At 44.6% G+C, this 21358-nt stretch overlaps 1 protein-coding gene across 1 annotated transcript in view; it reads right to left on the minus strand.

Moving 5' to 3' along the window:
* The window catches only part of PANK1 (pantothenate kinase 1), a 48777-nt gene extending 36223 nt beyond the window's left edge, over window positions 1-12554 (minus strand). Inside the window, exon 1 of the mRNA XM_079794254.1 lies at window positions 11603-12554. Coding sequence (XP_079650380.1) covers window positions 11603-12317 — 715 coding nt within the window. The 5' untranslated portion in view covers window positions 12318-12554. The remainder of the gene's footprint in view (window positions 1-11602) is intronic.
* Window positions 12555-21358: the final 8804 nt, after the last annotated feature.

Consider the following 21358-nt stretch of genomic DNA (forward strand, 5'->3'; position numbering starts at 1 on the left):
TACCTTGGTTGCAGGCACATCCCCAGTGGGGAGTGTGCAGGAGGCAGCTGATCGATGTTTCTAACTCTCTATCCCTCTCCCTTCCTCTCTGTAAAAAATCAATAAAATATATTTTTTTTAAAAAAAGAGTTCTAGCCCTGGCCTGTGTGGCTCAGTTGTCACAGGGTCAGCCTATGCACAGAAGGGTTGCGGTTTGATCCCAGTCAAAGGCATGTACCTGGCCTTGGTCGGTCTCACACTGATGTTTCTCTCTCCCCACCTTCCTTTCCACTCTCTCTGAAAACCAATGGAAACATATCTTATCTTTTAGAGATACATGTGAAAACATTTACCACTGAAATGATCTGCTCTCTGAGATTTGCTTCAACATCACTAAGTTTGGGAGGGGAAAGTTCCCGTGTTGATAGGTAAAATAAGATTGAACATGAGTTGATCATGATAGAAGCTGAGTGACGAGTAATTAGCAGTTGGTTATACTCTATACTCTGGTTTTTTTATAATTTTGAAATTTTCCTAAATAAAAAGACTATTTTTAAATCTTGACACTTTCCAAATACTCCTTTAGGACAGTGAGAGGACAAATGGAACAGCAGTGTACCTTTGGAATAAAATTTAAATGGGTATAAAGAGAAAAGTCCCTTTTTTTAACCTCACAAATTCTGTTGATGGAACCAAACATTCCAATCGCCTTTCCCTCTTGGCGAGGACAAATTTCAACCTGCCAGCCCTAACCAGAACCATGAAATGAAGCTGTCCTGGCAACTCCACCCTGCCATTTCTGCAGCAATAAATACATTAGAAAGGTGCCTGTCTCCAGTGGGGCCAGGTTTTCTCCTAATTAAAGAAAAAAAAAAAATGTTGGTGTTCCCAAACCTTAGGTCATGAACACGAAACTCAAAGTCATCCAAGTCACTCAAAATGAAAACAGTGAATCATGAAATAAGGATGAAGAAGTCCAAAGTTATTATTTTCCTTTGGTTAATACTTTACTGCATGCATATCTATATCTAGATCTACATCTACATCTCTATATCTACATCTCTATATCTATATCGATTTCTATTTCTATATCATAAGGACATGAAGACATGTAGTATATTATTTTCTTCTCCTTTCCTTGGCCCCCCTGCTACATTGCTGGTGCACTAACCCCTGCTTGCTCTACTTATTGGGTAATTCAGCGCTGAGCTCAACTATATTTGAGGTAGGAATTTAAGAGGGAAAAAGGGAGGGAGGATAACAATGTGATTCCAAAGTCTACCCTTATGCCATAGCAGGTCCTCAAATATTTGTAGAATACTTTCCTGAGACTAAGGCTCCCTCATCTAGCTCGTCTTCTGGCATTGTCCTACTTAGCAGAGGCCCTGCTGACCGGTTCCTCCCATTCTCTGCCTCAAATGCTTTAATAATTCAGTTTGTATTACTGATGCTCTCTGGGACTTTTCTCTGAGTGACATGTGACCTGAATCCTAGTCAGTGGTGTGCCGGTAAATGTTAAACAACTGGCTCTCTGAAAATAAAGGCCTGATTTTCAGCATTTGCCAGTTTTCATTGTGAAAATACTCCCACGATGGCCATTTTCAAGCTACGAACACAAGGACGTTGAATGCAGAGTTGGGAAGGAATGCGTACAAACCAGCTCCCAGAGCCTGTAGGAGTCAACTCTAGCATACTGCTGGGACTCCTGTGGTACCCCATACCACTCTTTAGAAATATGCCCTAACCGGTGTGGCTCAGTGGATAGAGCGTCGGCCTGCGGACTGAAGGGTCCCAGGTTCGATTCTCGTCAAGGGCATGTACCTTGGTTGCGGGCACATCCCCAGTAGGGGGTGTGCAGGAGGCAGCTGATTTATGTTTCTCTCCCATCTATGTTTCTAACTCTCTATCCCTCTCCCTTCCTCTTTGTAAAAAAATCAATAAAATATATTAAAAATATATATATATTATGTGGTCACCCCAAAGAATACATCACATTTGGGCCACTTCCTCATAGTAAGAACCTTCCTTAAAATGTAAGATGCAATTATCTCCTTGGCCAAACTAATATTATCTTCCTCCCCCTAAATATATAGCATCTCTTTAGATATTTTTCATCAAATATAGGCAGTTAGTTGGGTAAGTGTTAATAGTAAGCATCCTCAACTATGTTCAAGTCCTCTGGCTCAAATACCCACAGAATAGTGACATGGAACTACCACAGCGTTTGAATGAAATCAAGCCAAGCAATTGGCCTCAGGCTGCTCTCCAGCTTAGAACCACAAGAAACCGAGTGTGTCATCCAGAGGTGAGCACAGTGCCTGGCCCAAAGGGGGAAAAAACTGGTGTGTCCCTGTGGGACCCATAGGGATTATTAACCCTTTGCACTCGCTTGCTTTTTTATCGATTCCTGCTACCGATGCTAACCATATCGAGTCACACTCGACATCCGAGTGCAAAAGGTTAAATCTCAGTGTTCAAGGCCACCCCAGATCAACACTTGCCTGATCCCTTTATGACAACCCCACAAAGCCACCCTCCAGTCTAAAGCTTTAATACTTTCTGGCAACCCAATACAACCTGCTCTGAATCTCATGGGTGATCAAGTCTGGCAGATGAAGATTTGGGTCTTGCTTCTTCAGAGGGTAGGACCCCAAGAAACAGCCAAGATAAAATGATTGTCTTTAAATATCTAATGAGCATCATGTAGAAGACAGATGCTATACTGTATTGTCGAGGAACACAGGGTAAAAGTTATGGGGAGGCAGATTTTGACTTAATATAAGGAAGGACATCTAACACCGTCACCCATAATAAACAGCTAACCCTTACCGAGTGCTTGTGCTTTGACGTAAGTCTCACCATACTGCTTACACATACTGAGCTTGAACTTAACTGTCCGTCCCTGCCTCTTTCACTCCTGGACAGCCTACTTCAGGCTACACAGGAGTTGTTTGTCCAAAAGCCCCAAGAGGTTCCTAGTAACTGGCACTGCCCAGGCTGGTCACAGGTCACAGAGGTTCAGGAAGATCCAGACTGTCCTGAGCTGCTATCTAAAGTCCCTGTGGCCTCAGATTCAGCATAGGGTCAAGGTCAGGCATACCAAAAAGTTCACAGGCTGGTTTCAAAGGCAACAGGTGCCCAGAAATATCCGTGCCCTCAATTACCAGAAGAAACTTTGCTGGGCTGGGGGTTAAAACGAAGTTCCTAGAACTGAATGCAGCAGTTCTGAATTCTGAAGCCTTGTTCAATTCATGCAGCTTTTGTAAAGGAGAAGTGCCCACTCTCCTAATCCTTCTCATATCTTTTGTGCATGCATATCTGACTCCCTCAAGGCCTGAGATAACGAACGGCAGAGATCAAAGGAAGATACTTTTTTTTAAAAAAAGGAACTTTCTCCTGAAACTAGATTAGCAGTAATGTAAATTATACATTCTGACGAAATCGCCAACATCAGCCCAGCCTGTGTGGCCCAGTGGTTGAGTGAGACCTATGAACGAGGAGGTTAGGGTTTGACTCTCAATCAGGGCACATGTCCGGGTTGCAAGCTCGATCCCCAGCAGGGGGTGTGCAGGAGTCAGCCCATCGATGAATCATTGATGTTTCTATCTCTCTCCCTTCCTCTCTGAAATCAATAAAAATATATATATTTTAAAACAATAACAACAGCCGAAACCGGTTTGGCTCAGTGGATAGAGCGTCGGCCTGCGGACTGAAAGGTCCCAGGTTCGATTCCGGTCAAGGGCATGTACCTTGGTTGCGGGCACATCCCCAGTAGGGGTTGTGCAAGAGGCAGCTGATCGATGTTTCTAACTCTCTCTCCCTCTCTCTTCCTCTCTGTAAAAAATCAATAAAATATATTAAAAACAAACAAACAAAAAAAAACAATAACAGCAAAATGTTGCCAACATCACTGTCACGCAGGGTACACCGTACCCGGTCTCAGCAGCTGATATGAGGAAATCTATGAAAGTGACAATGAGGTCAAGACTTGTGACACAGGTCGGGTGTCCTTCTAGAAATGTCAGAGGGAATTAGGGGAGCTTCCATTCGGGTGATGTCAGCTCAAGTTGGAGCATACCCTGAAACCCAGTCCCCAAACAGATCTCAGTTGGAACAAGATGGGTTCACAGAAATCCTGAGGTTTCAGAACGTTTAAAAGCCTCTGTGCCTAACAGCATTAATATTAATATTAAATGATTAATATTAAATGCCCTTTATTAATAGTAGCTAGTATTAGTAGTAAAATATCTTTTACTAAGCACGTACCAGGGTCCAGGCATTCTACTATACACTTTATTTATGTTTACTACAATTGGTCCTCACAACTGATTAAAAAAAAAAAAAATAGGCACCGTTATCTCTATTCAAAGCAAGCTTCTAAGAAGTTAAGAATTTCACACTGTTAATAATGAGTAAAATGAGGATCTGATGGCTCCAAAGGTCTAGAAGGCTCCACTCCAGAAACTGTCCACACTTCTTTGAAACCCACTAGAATCCTGAGTGGTCCAGTGGCCCAACAGAGTCAAAATCTGAACTTAGATGGTTTTACCCAGAGTACTTGGGCCCTCCCTCCGTTTCTTCCCCTGTAAAGGAGGATCTCGATAGTACCTGTCTTACTCCAACAGAAATACCATACACTGGGAGCTTATGAACAAATTATTTCTCACAGTTCTGGAATCCAAGATCAGGTACTGGCAGATTTGGTGACTGATTAGGGCCCTTTCCTATATTACTGTCTTTGCTGCAACCTCACCTGGCAGAAAGGGTTGGCTAGCTCTCCGCAGTCTCTTTTACAAGGACACTAATCCCAATCATAAGGTTCAAACATCATAACCCAATAATCACCTCCTAAAGGCCCTACCTCTTAATGCCATCACCTGTGGTCAGGATGTCAGTATATGGATTTTGGGGGACATACACACATTCAATCTACAGCAATACCTCTCTCACAGGGTGTTAGGAGTGTCTGATGCTGTTACTTCTACAAGCACATAGATGAGCTTTTTGCCAAAGGTGTAAAAATTGAATACACTTAACTTTTCTGAAAGTTTTACATAACATACTTCTTTTTCCCCCCGACATAAATATGCAATAGGCTTATTGTGGCAGAAAAGAATGTCAGCTAGCTGGCAATGGAGTTAAGACTTGGGTTTGAATTTTGACCCTGCGATTCACTAACTACGGGGTTAGGGCAAGTTTCTTCACTTCTCTGTGCCTCCCTTTCCCCATCTGTCAAATGAAGAGTGTAAAAACATACAGAACAATAGCACATAGCTGTTGCTCAATAAAAGCTACTCGAATTACTCAGTCAACCAACGCGACTACTGTAGGTACCCACTATTGTCCTACGTTTTTCCATCCTCCTTCCAAACTATAAAGAAATCTGTGGAGGTCTAGACCATTTTGATGTAACTGCCTCTAAAAATAAAATTTCCTTAACCCTTTGAATCATCTACTTCTTTCCAAGGAAAAACACAGACACACACACACACACGTGCATGCACATGATTAGCCAACTCTAAGCATCTAAAGACGTCATAAATTGAGTAATGAGATACCAAGCTTGACACCTGCACGATCTAGAGAAAAGGTCTACTTAGAAATTCTGCGAACCACGTTGGGCACACTGAACAGTTCCCATATCCGATTCAGAATGTTGTCATCCCAGGGTGAACACTGGCTTACAAATGGAAGCTAAAGCACGTGTAATTAAATATAACAGAAGTCAAACCTTGATGTATTTTTAGTTTCATGGTAATTGGTCAGTATTAAAACACACACACACAATTAAAAGGCATGCTATTACACACACACAAAAAGAAAACCAAAAACCTGTCCATTAAAACCAGTACTCCTTTGTTTCCCTACTAATTTTGTCTCTGAAACCGTGATGTATTTTGTTTTATTGACTTGCTAAATGTCCCACGTGTTAAAAATTAACAGCACTCTCTCCATCTTCGATTACTGTGCCAAACAAAATATGCTTTGTATTAATGTTGAAATCCACTCGCTGATCTTTTGGGGGAAAGTGGTATTCATATGTCCACCAGATCCTGATACCTGACTGCTTGAGCCTTAAATTCTTAGTCTTCAGTTCAAATGTGCACTGGACAAACTTCATGGACAAACGTGGGAATCTGACCACATCCCAGAAGGTAGCAACGCTATGGAGTAGGCTCCTGCTTTCCATGTCGCCCTTTTGTTCTGAAATTTGCAATGCTTCCCATCCATCTAGAATCACTGATTATTTTTTTTAATACACATGTATCCACACTGGATGCAGAGTCAACTACAAAATTCTACCAATATCTCTTTCACCCTGCTTTTTCTAATTAGCCAGATTCAGAGGCAGTGGGAAGCCAAAGCTAAATGTCCCGATTTTTAGAAAATTGAAGCCTTGTACTCTCACAACGGTGGCTCACTAAAACGGTTACAGATCTGGGTTTATTTGTTTGTCCATAATGAACTCTCACCTATTTTCTGCTAGTGTTTACCTGGATGATCTGAGAAGTCAGAACTTCCCCTCCGGGAGGCCACCACACTGATCCAGCACTTATTCCAGCCTGTTCCAATGTCCTGGGAAGGAGGAAGGCAGCTCACATCCTCCAGCCTCCCGATGATGCCCAAATACTGGTCTTTCTGTAGCATAGTGTTCAGTGACTCAAACCGTTCTCTCCTTTACAATTTTCTCCTCTGTCCTCCAGTGGGGCTTATCTAGCACTGTCCTTGGGGTCTAAAATATCCAGGATTTCAAGGCAACTTCTATATACTACTTTGTGCCATTTCTGTTCCTCCTCCAAAAAGTACACACATATCAACCAATTTTATCAAAAATAACTTACCGGGTAGAAAGCGTTATGTACAAAGGTGGTGCTGTAGCACTAGTCATGCCAGACTCTAGCTGCAGCCTAAAGCTACGCGACAGGCTAAGCAAGTTATGGTATGCTCATATAACGGACTATTGAGAAAACAATAAAAACATTAAAAATGACGTTTCAATGCTAAAAAGAGTAATCCAAATGTCATTTTAGTACTACCTTTCAGATGTGGCATATTTTAAGCTGATGTTTTCTTTGAATGATGGGACCGTGGGTACGTTTTCCTGCTTTTGGGGTATATTTTTGTATTATCTAATTGAAGGGGCGGGGGGTAAAATAAGGTAATTATGCGACTACAAGTGTTACACCTAATCAAACAACTTTGTGGTCTTTTTTTATCCTAGGCCTTTCTTTTTCATTGATTTTTAGAGAGGGGAAGGGAAGGAGGGAAGAGGAAAAAGAGAAACATTGATTTGAGAAAGACACTTCAATTGTTTACCTCCCACATACGCTCCAGAACGGGAGCATGGAGCCTGCAACCCAAGTACGCGCCTTTGTCCAGGAACCAAACCCACAGCCCTTCGGTCTGAGGGCCAATGCTCCAACCACTGAGCCAAACCGGCCAGGGCCAGGCCTTTTTTTAAAAACTAAGAAAGTCAGTCTGAGGTTGTCTGTCAGCTCGATTTTCTTGTCCTGTGGATTAATGGTGGACAGTGTTCTGCATGGTGGTGAAGACAGTTGGCAGTTACCGAATGACTGCTATGTATCAAGCAGGAATCTACGTTCTTCATAGTCAATCCTCACATCAACCCAATGAAGTAGTATGATGATCTCCGTCCTACCGATACTAAAACTGAAGCCCAGAAGTTAAATTACAGGCTCCTGGTCATCCAGCTGCAATTCAAACTCAAGCCCTCTGGGGTTCGAATGACTACACCATTTACAATACGACATTAGGCACTTGTTGCACCCTATTAGGACTATCTATCATTCATTTCAAAATATTTGGGAAGTGAGCTGCCTCCATAAGGTGCTATTTATATATAATTTTCAAACAATCAGGGCACCCAGCAGACCGAAGGAATCTCCCTACTGACACCATATGGAAACTCTACTGAAGGACTTTGCCAAAGTCTATCGCAGAGATGGCAACAGCTACCTCAATGAGGTGGTGATGCCACTTATATCTTTTCCGGTGTGACATCAATCAAACATTCATGTGCAAGGAATAAGACAAAAACATATATTATCTATAATCACTCTTCCATCTTAATTGGGGAGATAAGACAAATAGCATAAAACAACTGGCACAAGGCAAAAAAGGCATAATGAGCCGAAACCGGTTTGACTCAGTGGATAGAGCGTCGGCCTGCGGACTCAAGGGTCCCAGGTTCGATTCCAGTCAAGGGCATGTACCTTGGTTGCGGGCACATCCCCAGTAGGGGGTGTGCAGGAGGCAGCTGATCGATGTTTCTCTCTCATCGATATTTCTAACTCTCTATCCCTCTCCTTTCCTCTCTGTAAAAAAATCAATAAAATATATATATTTTAAAAAAAGGCATAATGAAATACTAAGGCATGTATGTGGCAGAGGGCACAGCTAGTGCAGAAGTCAGGTCCAAAGTATCATAGTATTTTTTTAAATATATTTCTATTTATTTCAGAGAGGGAGAGAGAGATAGAAACATCAGTGATGAGCCCTGGTCGGTTTGGTTCAGTGGATAGAGCATCAGCCTGGGGACTGAAGGGTCCCAGGTTCGATTCCGGTCAGGGGCATGTACCTTGGTTGCGGGCACATCCCCAGTGGGGAGTGTGCAGGAGGCAGCTGATCGATGTTTCTCTCTCATTGATGTTTCTGGCTCTCTATCACTCTCCCTTCCTCTCTGTAAAAAATCAATAAAATATATTTTTTAAAAAAAAAGAAAAGAAAAGAAACATCAGTGATGAGAGAGAATCATTGATCGGACGCCTCCTGCAACACCCCTACTGGGGATCCAGCCCGCAATCCAGGCATGTGCCCTTGACTAAAATTGAACCTGGGACCCTTCAGTCTGCAGGCCGAAGCTCTATCCTCTGAGCCAAACCAGCTGGGGCAAAAAGTAGCATAGCATTTTGAAGGTACAAGAAACAGCGCTTGGAGATTACCTAGCCAAGCCCAGCATGGCAGGATGAGTGCTGGTAACTTGAGGTCACATAGCTGCTAAGCAGCAGAGGCAGGTAAAACAGCCAAGGAAGCTTGAGGAAGAGGTTTTGGAAAAGCTTTGCAAGAATAATGTAGGGTGCAGTGATGGTCTTTAGATGAAGACAGTATATAATAAATATTCCCCCCCCTTCCTGATTTAGTGAAATCAACCTGCCACTGGTCTGATTTTTTAGATTACAAGATTGTGAATAGTCCCTGCACTGAGGGCTCAGATTGAAATATTGTAAATAATTGAAAACTACTGACCTGTTTATTTTATTCCATTTATTATTCTTAAACATTAGGCATTTGAATGTGTTATCACATTCAACCCAAAATATTACCAAATAGAAACACGGCTTCCCACACACGCGTTACAGGTGGCTGCCCGAGAAGTGATCATCTGACTGTCCTTAACATACAGTTGTTCGGACAGGAGGAGGTGTCTGATGTTGCAAACTGGTGAGTAGAAATTACTTGTCCAGTTTTGGTGCTTCCACCACTAACATACTCTTAAATACTCTTTGTAAGAATTGCTCACAGAAAATCTATCAGACACAAGAAAATAGAGATATGCTTAGCTCTCAGTAGATTCATCATGGAGTATCTAAATATCAACTGACTGAGCAATATTTTTATAAGAAGATCCCTGAATGTTTACAGGCAATGTATAAAGGTATTAAATTAAGCCTAGTTTTAACTAAGAAATTTTGGTGGTGAACACAGCATATGTGACTCAGAACATGTAAAATGTACCTCAGAAATGCTTGTTCAAATCTGAGAAAAGAAAACATGGTAGGAGAATAAAAAGTTAATTTTGACGAATCCTTTTTTTAACAGTTTAAGTAAATATGGTTGCTAAGCTTAAAATAAGCTACATTGTTTATTTTTATAAAAAAATACAAACCACTTTACTTTTTGACACAAAGCACAGAGACATAAAGTTGTATTTTCTTGTATTCTAAAATAATAATCCCTGTGGATTTGCAAGTACAAGTTAAGGCAAGGTTATTTTTACTTTGTCTCCAAGCCATTATTAAGAGTGTATTTTCAATTCCTACAAATTATTTTAAGAAGTGTTATATCCTCAAACATAGATCATTCAAGCTAGCAATACTAAACAAAAACTCAGTACAGTTCTTCATTATATTTTAGCTATTTACATTGCAAACTCTCATACTATTTGCTAATGTGGATCAGAGACATAACTAAAATGTGGTTTCCAAAGAAATAAAACAGGTTAATAAAACAAAAGTAATCAATATTTAGTCCACAATCATTTCCTAAAAAGTCTCATAAAAAGAAAGAAAGAAAGAAAGAAAGAAAGAAAGAAAGAAAGAAAGAAAGAAAGAAATTAATTCAGGTGCTAAATGTCTTCCTTACAACCACAGCCAAATCTGCTGTGTGGCTTCAAAGTTCCAGACAAGATCTAACTTTCAACCTAAATATTTCAGACCTACAAAACACAGTGTCAGAGTCACCACGTCCCACAGTCAGTTAAAATACTTTGCAAAGTTGAATGCAAGAAAACTAAGAGTCTAAATGGATCAACAGAGAGAAACAAACTGAAGCTGTTTGCCAAATATTAAGCTTTTACAGACAAATCCAACACTTATCTTGCAATGTCCCTATAACAGAATAACCTATATGCAAAAGGTGCATGTTTTAATGCAATAGCTTTTTAGCATGCATCTTACTTACTTTGTTTTTTGCCATTTTTAAGCTTCATTAAAGACACCCAGAAAGATGTAACTAGTTGAATGAGGTTCGGCTCAGATAGGAAAAACCAGTTCTAAACTCGACCCACAAATTTACATCCCAGAACGCCCTGCTGGGAAGGTACTCTGCAAACTAACATTACATCTACAAGCTTTAGATTGTGAAATAGTGCGTTACAGCTTTCGGCGCTGTACATTAGCATTAGAAACCCTCAACTCTAGTTTCCACTAAGGAAAAAAAAAGAAAAAAAATCCACCTCCAATCCTCATTGGCCCACATAGTTCCGGCCCACATGGTATCAGTGGGTGTGTCTGGCCCAACAGGTCCTTTCATTGGCTGCGAAAAAAACAGCGTTCAATAGGCTGTGATTTGGAGGGTTGTCAAACTCCACGCCTCCAGCTCTGGAGCTCACCAATAGACCCAAGGTGCTGGCTGCTACTTGACGATTCAAAGGGCAAGCTGGCTGCTGGAGCGCCAAACCCAGCCAGACGAGCTCCGATAAGGGAAAGGGGTGCTCCGACAGTCCCTCTAGGTCTACCCTTGCTCCCAGACCCCATCCGATGTTCACACGCATGCCATTTTCCTTCGACAAATCCGAAAGCCGAGCAGTGCCTTTGCCTTCCCTAGAGCCGCGACCCAAGGAGCATCTGAAGCTCCGTGTCCAATCGGCCCATTCTACAGGTGGAAGCAGGCAAGGCTCAGGCTCAGACAGCGAGCTTTAGGACTTAGCGCTCTTTGGGGGGGAAAAATCAGTTCGGGGCGTCCCTCCGATCAGTGCCCCTCACCCCCAACCCCCGACGGCGGGCGCTGGAGCGCACGGGGCGCGCGCCCTGGCGTTCCCGGGTGCCTGGCCCCGCGCGCTGCCTCCTGCCTCCCGCCGGCGCTCCCCGCCCAGCGGACTTACGCGGCCGGTTCTTCTTCCCAGAGTCCATCCTCCTCCGTAGGCGGCATTTCTTGGCCGGGGAGTCGTGCTGAGGGGGCGGTGGCTGCGGCTGGAGCTCGGGCTGGAGCGGGAGGCGCGAGGGCGCCGCATCGCCTCCACCCGCAGGGCCCCGGCTGCAGAGACGCGACGGCTGGACGGGCGGTGGGTGGAAGCCGTTGTGCAGCAGCCCGTTCACCGCGGCATTGCCGGCGCCCGCGGGGGCTCCCGGGGCGTGCAGGGCCGGGAGCTCAGGCTGCCCGCCGAGCTCGTCCATTGCGGAGGCTGGCGGGGCGGCGCGCGGGCCCCGCCTCAGGCGGCCTCGCTGGAGGTCATTCTCGGACGTCTTTATTTCCCCGGATCCTCCCTGCGGCTTCCGATTCAGCAGCCGCAGAGCCGGCGCCGGGGGATGGCGAGCTGGGTGCTCCTCCCCTTCTTCCACCCTCTCCCCCAGCTCCTCCGCGTCCTGCCCCCCGCGCGCGGGCTCAGCAGCGCCGGCCTGCAGCATGCTCTCCCCGGGCACGGAGTCGGGGATCCCAGCGCCACCCCAGCTGGGGCCCCCGCCGCCCGCCTCCTCCGGATCCCGGGGCCTTGCGACTTCAAACGCGGCTTCCTCACTTCCCAAACCTGTCCCCGCTACTGAGCATGCCCAGTCCTGCCCGCCGCCGCCGCCGCCGCCGCCACCGACGACTCTCAACATGGGGACTGAAGTTCTCCGGGTTTTCAAAGAAGAGAGAGGCGGGTTGGGCTTTGTGTAGCCAAGAGAGCCGAGAAGAGACCGAGCGAGGCGGGCGCACGGGCAGCGAGCAGCTTCCGGAGGAGTGCGCGGGGCAGACGTTAGATTCTGGGTTTTGTAGAGGTTTCAGGTTTGCTACTCCTTTCGCCTGTGGGCTAGATACCTTTGCAAGGTCATTCACGTTGTTCCCTCCGCCCTGAAACCTTTGTGAGTGTGTTTGTGTTTAAGGGATCCGACTGCTCACAGGCCTGAGGGGAGGGAGGAGGGAGGATTATTTTTAGAAAGGTAGGCTGATTTGGAGAGGGAGGGGAGTGCGGGCGCAAACACGAGCCCCACGTGGTCTCGTGGAAGTTGTCTTTTGCGGGGAGGAAACCTAGGAATACAGTGTAAGGACAGTGAAGGACACAGCTGTAGGCAGGATTAACCAGGGCTGGAAGAGACCCAGTAAACAGAAGCGGCCCCAGCTATAAAAAGCACTTTCCTCACCCAGACAGGACTTTTGAGAGACAATGTCGTGCTGTTTGCGGAGTGAAGGAGTTGCCTGTGTTTTAATGAGGTGGGTAGCATCAGCATCAAGTGGTGGTCAACACCTTAAACTTTGGGAGTCAAAACGGGGCCCAAATTTCAACTTAACTAAGCGAACCCAAGGAAATCATTGCTAAAGTTAACACACCTGACCATATGAAACAGGACTGGGCATGCTCAGTAGGCAGGACAAATTTGGATGGTGAGGATCTTCCCAAAATTGTGTAATCCCTGAGGCCTCAGCATTTGAATCTACCTAAAAGTACCTGGTACAATCTGTCACACAGTAAGTGCTCAAAAGAGATTGTTAGGGCCAGAAATAGAATAGCAGAGAGTAGCTATCGTTGTAAGAAATATTAAACATGCTCTGTTAACCGTGATTGTTCTGTTCTGATTAAAGAAAGCATATTTTGATATGGCTGGGAGTTGTACGCCCTGGGAGCTGGGAGTTAACCTTGGAATGCCTTCCATTGTCATCCAAGAAATGCCTATCATTATGGAGAGATTTAACAACTTTGTTACCAAAACAATGGAGTTCCCAGAGGCACCCACACTTTGCAACCCCCGGCCCACATTAACTATCATCTGTAACCATTTTACCCGTTTTTATTACTTTTGCATACCCATTCTTCTTCCTTTTGCCTACTTCCCCGTGTAATCCTTGCCTTTCTACCCAATATAAGCAGTTGGTTTATTGGGGGTAGGGGGTGCAGAGTAGATTTTCGTGGATGACCTGTTGCTCTCCCAAATGGCTGCCATTATTGTAATAAAACCTCACGTATGGCCCTAGCCCCTTTGGCTCAGTGGATAAGCGTTGGCCTGTGGACTCAAGGGTCCTGCTTTCTATTCCAGTCGAGGGCACAAGCCCGGTAGTGGGCTCGATCCCCAGAAGGGGGCGTGCTGGAGGCAACCAATCAATGATTCTCTCTCGTTATTGATGTTTCTATCTCCCTCTCCCTTCCTCTCTGAAATCAATTATATATATATATATATTTTTTTTTTTTTTTTTAATTCCTCACATATGATCCAACCCTGTCTACTTAATTGGCTCAAGTAGTGACAGGAAGCCCAGACCCATTAGTTGTCTGGTTTCAAGGTCATTATTCTAATTTCATTGTTATTATTAGTTCACCCTTCATTTCAAACAACTGGAGCAAACCATGCTCGCAGCCATATTTATTGTGTGATGTATTGTGCGTGATGTTCCCCATTATTTGTACTTAATCCCTGGAGGAGTCAGAGGCTTCCCTGCATTTAGCAGCAGCCAGATTGGCAATGTCTTCAGCAGAACCTTACCTAGAAGCAGACATTTAGAACCCACTTGAGAGCTCTGGTCCTGTGGTAGGCAGTTAGACAGACAGGAGCAGAGCAAGGATGACGGGCCAGCTACAGACGGTCACCAGGGTGGAAAGCCCTGGGTGCCTAGCAAAGGACAATTGTAAGGTGGGACCTCACCCCCAGGGAGACCTTTCCTCCCTTAGCTGGTCACTCAGTTTGGATCCCCTGACCTTTCCTCCCTAGAGACAACATCTAGGCCTCAGTTATATTTCTGCTCCAGGCCCAGAAAAGTAAAACCAGCCAGAGCTGACCTCAGGACCAACTTCGTTGAATAATGACCCCATGTCCAGGTGTCAGCCAATCCATCAGAGGAGACCACAACCCTGAAAGGACACACCTGGAAAACGGCTGAGTATTCTACCGAGACCTTCCGCTGGGATCTTCCCCAAAATCTCCACCCTTAAAAACCTGTAGGACAGGGACCATGTGCGCTCTCACTCCCGAGAGCAACCTGAACCTTTTCTCTCCTTGTCCCCTCTCCCCAGGCTCCCTATCATTAGCTTCCTCACTCCGGAGCTCCCAGGACCCTTCCTTGAACTCTATAACTTGTTTCCTAAGCCTATTTCTTCTAGGAATTACTTTTTCTACTTCTGTGATTTACCAAATAAATGTTTTATAGTCTTGGCTCTGAATTCTTTCCTAGCCAGAACTCAAGTACTGAGGTTGCTAAACCCAGGAATGGTCTGATCCCACTTGTCTAACACCCAATCCTGTTCCCGCCTCCTGCAACAGTCCATCCACTCATTTTCTTTTCAGATAAGGAAACGGAGCCACAGAAAGATGGCTGAGGTTATTAAGAGCAAAGCTAGGGCTAAATCCTAAATCTTCTCATTATCTCTGCTTCCCTGACCTTATCATATTTGAAGACAGAAAAATACCTAGGTTATCCTATCTAATAAGGAGGGAATATGACCTAATTGACCCTCACCTAATTGACCCTCACGCCGTCGCAAAGATGGCGGCACCCACAGCCAATAAGGAGGGACTATGCTAATTGACTGCCCTGCCCTCAAAGATGATGGCGTCCACAGTCACAAAATAGTGGCACCCAGTCCCCTAAGCCCTTCCCCCTCAGCAGGTACGAAGCAAGGCCGGACCCGCCCCCAGGTGGGCCTGGCTGCTCCGAGCACCGGCCTCCGGAGTCCCCCAGTCCCCTCAGCCCCCCAGCTGCCCAGGGCCAGCCCGAGGCGCAGGCAAGCCTCAGATATTGGCTGCCCAGCTGCCCAGGGCCGCCCAAGGCTCAGGTAACCAGGGCCAGCCGAGGCTTGCGCTGCCAGCAGTGGCAGCAGCAGAGGTGTGATGGGGGCATCACCTTCCCTTGATCACCGGATCGCTTCCCGCCCCTGAGGGCTCCCGGACTGTGAAAGGGGGCAGGCCAGGCTGAGGGACCCCCGCTCCAGTGCATGAATTCTCATGCACTGGGCCTCTAGTCTTCCTATAGAGAAGTAAGAAGCTAGGAACATTCCAGGACCAGTGGAATGGGAAAACTAAGACAGATAGCTAAAAAGCAGTTGGCAGCCACCTAGTAAATCCTATCTTCCCTAAACCAAGAGGAAATGGTTTGCACTTCTCCTCCCCAACTGGAGGGTGAATAGCTTAAAGCACCCTACTCAGAGAGACAGATAACAGAAATCCAATTAGTGCCATTTGCCAACCACACCCAAGGATGACAAATTAAGAGAATAAATCTCCTTAGGTACCTCTGCATAGAGCTGAGGAAAATTCTACTGATGGTCCCTAAATGCCCAGCCTTTAAAATCCCGGAAAACAAAGGTCCCCACGTATACCCCTGAGCCCTACGGGGCCCCATAAGGCTTGCAACCGGGAGAGCCAGGGCCCGTGGCAGCTCCTCCCGGGCTAACCCCCTGAACTTTTCTCTGACTCTCCAGTGAGCCAAGGCAGCCTGAGCAAACCCTCTACAAAGCAGCCTTTCAGTCCCTCAAATGATTATCTCTTTGCTGTTGCCATTGCCTGAAATTCTCTTCCCCCAGAGCTCTTTGCCTCCTGAATTCCAACTCAATCCTCCGATCTCCGCTTCAGTCTCTTATATTTAAAGAGAACTTCCTGATCCTTAAAACTAGATTCCCTACTTCCTTCGCTTTACCTTCCTGACTCTATCCGTTTTAACTCTACAATGGGAATAATAATAATAACGTTACTGAGTTGTTACAGTGATGAAATGAATATATCTGAAAAGGGCCCAGCACATCATACATACTATGAAAAAGTTAAATATTATTCTTTGATTATATGTCTCCCCCCACCAAGTTTCCTTAATGACTCCTGTTCTTTAATGACTCTTGTTCATCATTGTATCTCTAGGAAGCTCTTGGCAATTATTTGTGACTGAATAAACGGCAGGTGATATTTCACCCAGGGTGTCTCACTTTCTACTGTAAGATTGTTAAAAACAAAACAAAAACAAAAACACACCACCACAACAAACCTTCATTGCTACTCCTAAATATTCAAATATATAGTTTTCAAATTCCTACATAATTTAAGCTGAGTAGTTTAGGTAGCCATTTACTTACATCACAGACGCAAATAAAAGCTTTAGCAATGCAGAATCTCCAAGGACATAGTCTGTCCAGTTTGATTCCCAGGCCTGGGGAGGAAGGCCCGAGCCAGGTGGCTCAGCCCCAAGCAGGGCAGAAGTGCTGGTCCTGGGGACAGAACGTTCTCCACCTGCTTCCTTTCTCCTGCCCTTGTCAGGCTGGTGCCCTGGATCAGTTACACCCAACATGTGGTAGGGAGGAAGATGGGTGGCATCTCACAGGTTTATTCAAAAGCGGGGAGGATTTCAGAGGTGTAACTTTGAGGCATGCGCTGTCATGTGCTCCAGAAGGGGCAAGGAACAATAATGTCTGGAAGAGAGTGAGGGAAGAAGAAACCCACAAGCCACTTCTCTCCCTTTGTTCATTCATTCATTTATTTGCCAATTATTTACTAAGTGTATGTACTATGCTGCAGACACTAAAACAGATGCCTTCACTGCCCTCTAGGTCCTTACAATTCTTTGGGAGACAGGTAAGTCAAGGGTTCTCCAGCATCAGTATATATATAAGACTAACCCAGGGAGTTTTTCCTGGCTAACTTTTTGGTAAAAATAATATACACAGAGATATGTACACATATCCTAAGGGTAAAGCTCAATGAATTTTGCACAGATAAACATCCTGTGCAACATGCACCTGATCAAGAAATAGAACATTACCAGTAACCTAGGATATTTTTTTTTTAAAAGCAGATTTGGGCCCAGCCAGTGTGGCTCAGTGGTTGAGCATCAACCTATGAATCAGGAGGTCAGTTCAATTCCTGGTCAGGGAAGATGCCTGAGTTTTGGGCTCCATCTCCTGTAGGGGGAGTGCAGAACACAGCCAATCAATGATTCCCTCTCATCACTGATGTTTCTCATTTTTTTCAGTCAACAGAGATGGAAAAATATAGCATCAGCAGCTGCCACTACCAGTAATAACTGTGTGTACATGAATGAACTCGCTCCACAAGAACAAACTTCTTGTCAGTCACTAATACTTTTTGAGTACCTGTCCTATATAATAAATGGCTAATATGCAAATTGTCCCCTCACCTGGGAGTTCGACCAGGGGGCAGGGCCAGCCCACCAACCGCCCACAGTCCCTCCTCCTTTCCTCATTGGCCCCACCCCATCGGCCCCTATGGGGGGCGGGCCAGCCCAATCTGACCTGTGCACAAATTTGTGCACCGGGCCTCTAGTTAATTATGATTTTGGGAAGAGGGATGGAGTGTGACTACCTAGATATTTGATAAGATATGATCAGAGTAACCCCAAGTATTGGGCATAATTTCAGGAATGGAGCTGGATTTAGCAAAATTATAAATCTTATTATCAAATATTTATTGAGTTGTCATATGCCATGCACTGTACTAAGCACACTCTAAGTGGTGTGTGTTTTTTTTTATTGATTTCAGAAAGGAAGGGAGAAGGAAAAAGAGAGAGAGAGAGAGAGAGAGAGAGAGAGGAACATCAGTGATGAGAGAGGATTATTGATGGGCTGCCTCCTGCACAACTCCTCCTGGAGATCGAGCCCACAACCTGGGCATGTGCCCTGACCGGGAATCAAACCATCCAACTGTGACTTCCTGATTCATAGGTCAATGCTCAACCACTGAGCCATGCCAACTGGGCTCTAAGTTAAGGTGACCAGATTTTAACATTGGTAAAGCGGAACACCATTGACCGGGAGGGGGGGGGGTGGTGTTTCTTTTTTTTTTTTCTTTTTTTTAAAATATATTTTATTGATTTTTTTACAGAGAGGAAGAGAGAGGGATAGAGAGTTAGAAACATCGATGAGAGAGAAACATTGATCAGCTGCCTCTTGCACACCCCCTACTGGGGATGTGCCCGAAACCAAGGTACATGCCCTTGACCGGAATCGAACCTGGGACCCTTGAGTCTGCAGGCCGACGCTCTATCCACTGAGCCAAACCGGTTTCAGCTAACATAATGTTTTCAAGGTTCATCTATGTTGTAGAATTCAGCAGTACTTCATTCCTTTTCGTGGCTGAATAATATTCCACAGCATGGATATAGCAATTTACTTATCCATTCATCAGTCAATGGACATTTGAGATGTTTCCACTTTTGAGCTATTATCAATAATAGTGCTATGGACATTTGTGTACACATTTTTGTGTGACTGTATGTTTTCATTTCTCTTGGGTCTATATTAACTTTTAAAGTATAAAAATGCAAAGGGAGCCCGGCAGGCATGGCTTGGTGGTTGAGTGTATGAACCAGGTCATCACCGTTCAATTCCCGGTCAGGGCATATGCCCAGGTCGTGGGCTCGATCCCCAGTGGGGGGCATGCAGGAGGCAGCCAATCAATGATTCTCTCTCATCATTGATGTTTCTATCTCTCTCTCCCTCTCTGAAATCAATACAAATATATTAAATAAATAAAAATAAAAAATCAATGGAAAAGTATCCTCTGGTGAGGATTAACAAATAAAAATTGCAAAGGGACCTGAGGGATACTTTTGGGGGGGATGATAGATTATATCATGATTGTGGTGGTAGTTACATAGCTCTAAATATTAGCCAAAACTCATTGAATTGTGCACTTACATTGATGAAATTAATTGTATTTAGGTTATATCTTAGTAAAGCCAACCAAAAAAAAATAAAGGATGGAATTGTAGGTAGATGGATTTGGAGACATATTAATACATATAACGTTTTAGCATTATGTAATGCTTTTCTGTATACCAATATTTTCACATAGTCTCACTAAAACAAACAAAAACTATGATCATTTCAAGAAGCCAGTGAGATAAATAGTAAGATACTGGATACTGTGTCCATTTTAGATATGAGGAAAAGAGACCTGCAGAGGTTGCTTAAGTGATTTGCCCGATAGCATAGAGCTGCTAAAGAGCCAAGGCAGAATTTCTTCCACCTTTCACCTTTGTGATTTTCAAATGCTTAAAGTTGCTTACAAAAACTGAAGGAGAAAGAAGCTACACCTGCAGAGATTTCATATTTGAACACGGAATAAAGAAGTTCCCCCACATGCTGGTTCTTCTATGGCCTAGAATAAAAATGGAAAAAAGTGATAAATCACAAGGATGAAAACAGAAGCTCCAAAAAGCAAGAGAAGCTTTAAAATAGCCCACCTTTGACTGCAATGCTCTTTTAAGTTGCTCTAACGCTTGAGCTTTGGCTTTATTGAGAACAGAATGTTCTACAGCTCCTCCTGTTTTTACCAGTTTCTGTGATTCCCACTCATGTGTGCTCACATCTCTGGCCTGCTGTCCCCTTGCCGTGCTCAGCAAGGCCATAAGGCTGGCTTCTGCATGCTGTCTTTCTCAGGTTCCCGCATCAGTTGTCTCCCGGCTGGCTTTAGTCCATGGGAGGCACTGGTGAGAGAATGGCAGGGTCTTCCTCTTCTGAGATATGTCTGCCTTGATTATGTCTTTTACTGGGCGATCTTATCTCCGGGGCTCCAGTTACACCACCCTTTCCCTGTGCAGTGCCATCCTAAGAGTGGTGGTGGCTTCATGCATTGCCCCACTGTCTTCTGATTATCTCTTTGCCTCTTCCTCTTTCCTGCATCACAGTCCCTCTCTTTGAGCATCCAGGGTGGTTTCTCACTTAGTTGGACCTTGAATGATCGATCATCTGTAATGGATGTTGACTCAGGAACAGATCTAGGACCATCCCTAAAAACAATTTTAAGGCTTTAACCACTTCACTTTGCCTCTCTCTCTCTCTCTCTCTCTCTCTCTCTCTCTCTCTCTCTCTCTCTCTTAAAATTCTCACCCAAGGTTATTTTTCCATTGATTTTTAGAGAGAGTAAGAGAGAGAAGGAAAGACAGAGAGAAATATCGATGTGAGAGAAAGATCAATTGGTTGCCTCCTGCATACGCCCCAACCAGGGCCTGGGCCTGGGGAAGAGCCTGCAACCGAGGAATGTGCCCTTGATCAGAATTGAACCCGGGACCCTTCGGTCCACAGGCTGACACTCTATCCACTGAGCCAAACCTGCTAGGGTCACTTGGCATCTCTTTATGGCCCACCCCGCAGGCACATTTAGACCTGACATCTATTATCCCATTATGGGTGGGTCGGAAATTTCATTATATTCATGTCAGCAAGGCAACCCTTAGAAAATTAAAATGTATCAAATTGGCTGGTCTGTGATCATTCCACAGCAGAAATAATATATTTATTAGGTCTGGGATCTCTAAATAAACATTTAGCTACCCATTTGTCATATAACTTTCAGCTTGTTAAATTAGTATAGTGGAGATTTAATTAGTCAGCATAATTAACACTAGTTTCTGTGATAAATAATTCTAAAAGCTGAGTGGCTTAACACATTAAAAGTTTATTTGTAACTCACAAAGAGTTCTGCGTGGATAGCTGGGGCTTTCTGCTCTGTTCAGTCCCTTGGGAACCTAGTCATGTCCTAGATGTTGACATCCAGCTAACAGATGAGGAACAAAAGAAAAGAGAGCATAGAGATTGTGGGTCATATTTTAGGTAATAAGCCTGGGAGCAACATGTGTCAACTCGATCTACACCTCATTGGCCAGAGCTCAATCCTGTGGCCCCACCTAACTGCAGGAGAGGCTGACAAATGTAGTTTAACTTAAT

Source organism: Cnephaeus nilssonii (genome assembly GCF_951640355.1).
Source record: "Cnephaeus nilssonii genome assembly, chromosome: 16".
Classification (NCBI taxonomy): Eukaryota; Metazoa; Chordata; class Mammalia; order Chiroptera; family Vespertilionidae; genus Cnephaeus; species Cnephaeus nilssonii.